This window comes from Haliaeetus leucocephalus, unplaced genomic scaffold (assembly GCF_000737465.1).
Source record: "Haliaeetus leucocephalus isolate CR32 unplaced genomic scaffold, Haliaeetus_leucocephalus-4.0 Scaffold186, whole genome shotgun sequence".
NCBI lineage: Eukaryota > Metazoa > Chordata > Aves > Accipitriformes > Accipitridae > Haliaeetus > Haliaeetus leucocephalus.
Window position 1 is genome coordinate 742,115 of NW_010972622.1, and position 2,244 is coordinate 744,358.

The 2,244-nt window shown below is 71.5% G+C and overlaps 1 protein-coding gene across 1 annotated transcript; it reads left to right on the forward strand.

The window, feature by feature from the left end:
- The first annotated feature begins 208 nt into the window (after positions 1-208).
- Positions 209-1,973, forward strand: SUOX (sulfite oxidase). Its single transcript, XM_010565095.1, has one exon. The coding sequence runs from the start codon at positions 229-231 to the stop codon at positions 1,864-1,866; it is 1,638 nt and encodes a 545-aa protein (XP_010563397.1). The 5' UTR covers positions 209-228; the 3' UTR covers positions 1,867-1,973.
- Positions 1,974-2,244: the final 271 nt, after the last annotated feature.

Here is a 2,244-nt window from a genome sequence, read left to right on the forward strand (position 1 = left end):
GGGGGGGGAGAAGCACCGGAACGGTGAGGTCTCGGCACTGGTGGGGAGGTGCTGAGTCCCGGGAGGGCAGCACCAGGATGCCCCGGTTCTCCGGGGAGGGGGGAGATGCTCCTGGGTCCTTTTCTGGGATGTGGATAGCGGGGGGGGGGGGTGGGTCCCCCGGCGGGGGGGGCAGCACCAGGATGCCCGGATCCTCTGGGACACCCCATCCCCTGGTCCCTCTCTGGGATGGGGACAGCAGGGTCCAGCTGGGGAGGGGGCTGGTGGTGCCATATCCCCCCCCACCAGCTGCAAGTCACCGCACTGGGGTGCCGGTTTTGGGGGGAGACCCCAGGGTCCTGCCACGGGCAGGGGGTGGAATGGGGGCACCCCCCCCGCCCTGGGGAGGGGGCACCGGGTGCAGCATTCCCCGCTGACGGGGCCGGGGTCCCCCAGGGTGCCCAGGCAGCCCAGGCCACCCCCGTCCCCCGTTACCCCCTGTACACGCGGGAGGAGGTGGGGCGGCACCGCTCCCCCCAGGACCGCATCTGGGTGACCCATGGCACCGAGGTCTTCGACGTCACCGACTTCGTGGAGCTGCACCCCGGGGGGGCCGACAAGGTGCTGCTGGCAGCCGGCGGGGCCCTGGAACCCTTCTGGGCCCTCTACGCTGTCCACAGCCAGCCCCATGTCCTGGAGCTGCTGCGGGAGTACAAGGTGGGGGAGCTGAGCCCCGAGGAGGCGCCGCCGGCCCCCGACGCCACCCAGGACCCCTTCGCCGGGGACCCCCCCCGGCACCCCGGGCTGCGGGTCAACAGCCAGAAGCCATTTAATGCGGAGCCACCGGCAGAGCTGCTGGCCGAGCGCTTCCTGACGCCCAACGAGCTCTTCTTCACCCGCAACCACCTGCCGGTGCCGGCGGTGGATCCCAGCTCCTACCGGCTGCGGTGGGAGGGGCCGGGGGGTCGGGTGCTCTTGCTGTCACGGGCCGAGCTGCGCAGCCGCTTCCCCAAGCACGAAGTGACGGCCACGCTGCAGTGCGCCGGCAACCGCCGAGCCGAAATGAGCCGCGTCCGCCCCGTCAAGGGGCTGGCGTGGGACATCGGGGCCATCAGCACGGCCCGCTGGGGCGGCGTGCGGCTGCGCGACATCCTGCTGGACGCCGGCTTCGGCGAGGAGCGGGAGGGTGAGTGGCACGTCTGCTTTGAGGGGCTGGACGCCGACGCCGCGGGGGCCCCCTATGGTGCTTCCATCCCCTATGGCCGTGCCGTCAGCCCGGCCGCCGACGTGCTGCTGGCCTACGAGATGAACGGCGAGGAGCTGCCCCGTGACCACGGCTTCCCCCTGCGCGTGGTGGTGCCCGGCGTGGTGGGTGCCCGCAGCGTCAAATGGCTGCAGCGCGTGGCCGTCAGCCCGGCCGAGAGCCCCAGCCACTGGCAGCGGAATGACTACAAGGGCTTCTCCCCCTGCGTGGACTGGGACACGGTGGACTACACGACGGCGCCTGCCATCCAGGAGCTGCCGGTGCAGTCGGCCATCACCCACCCGCGCCCCGGCGCGGCGGTGCCAGAGGGGGAGCTGACAGTGAAGGGCTACGCCTGGAGCGGGGGCGGGCGGGAGGTGGTGCGGGTGGACGTCTCGCTGGACGGCGGCCGGACCTGGCGGGTGGCGCGGTTGACGGGCGAGCGACCGGTGCCGGGGCGCGCCTGGGCCTGGGCGCTGTGGGAGCTGCAGGCGCCGGTGACGGCGGGCACCGAGCTGGAGATCATCTGCAAGGCGGTGGACGGCAGCTACAACGTGCAGCCCGACACCGTGGCGCCCATTTGGAACCTGCGTGGGGTCCTCAGCAACGCCTGGCACCGCGTCCACGTCACCGTCAGCCGCTGACCGTCCCGGCAGCTTTCCCCGCTCGCCTGTGGCCGCTCAAAGGTCACCGCTTTTTACAGCCCCCGACGTGTGAAAGTGGCTCCATAAAGATTGCGCAGTTTTATGGACTCGGCAGTTTCCTGGGGCTGCGCCGCCAAAGCGGGAATTGGAGGGGGTGGAGGGGGTGACCCTGGGGGACCCCCACAGCCCTCCCCCGTGGCCCTACAGACTGGCTGCCCCTCTGCTGTGGGACCCCTCTGTCCCCAGGTGACCCTGGGACCTCATGACCCTGTATAACCCCCTGACCCTATGGGAACCCCCCCACCCTATGGGATTCATGCCGTGACCCTCCAGCCCCCGGCACCCCCCCCGCCGGACCCTACAGCCTCCCTATGGGAC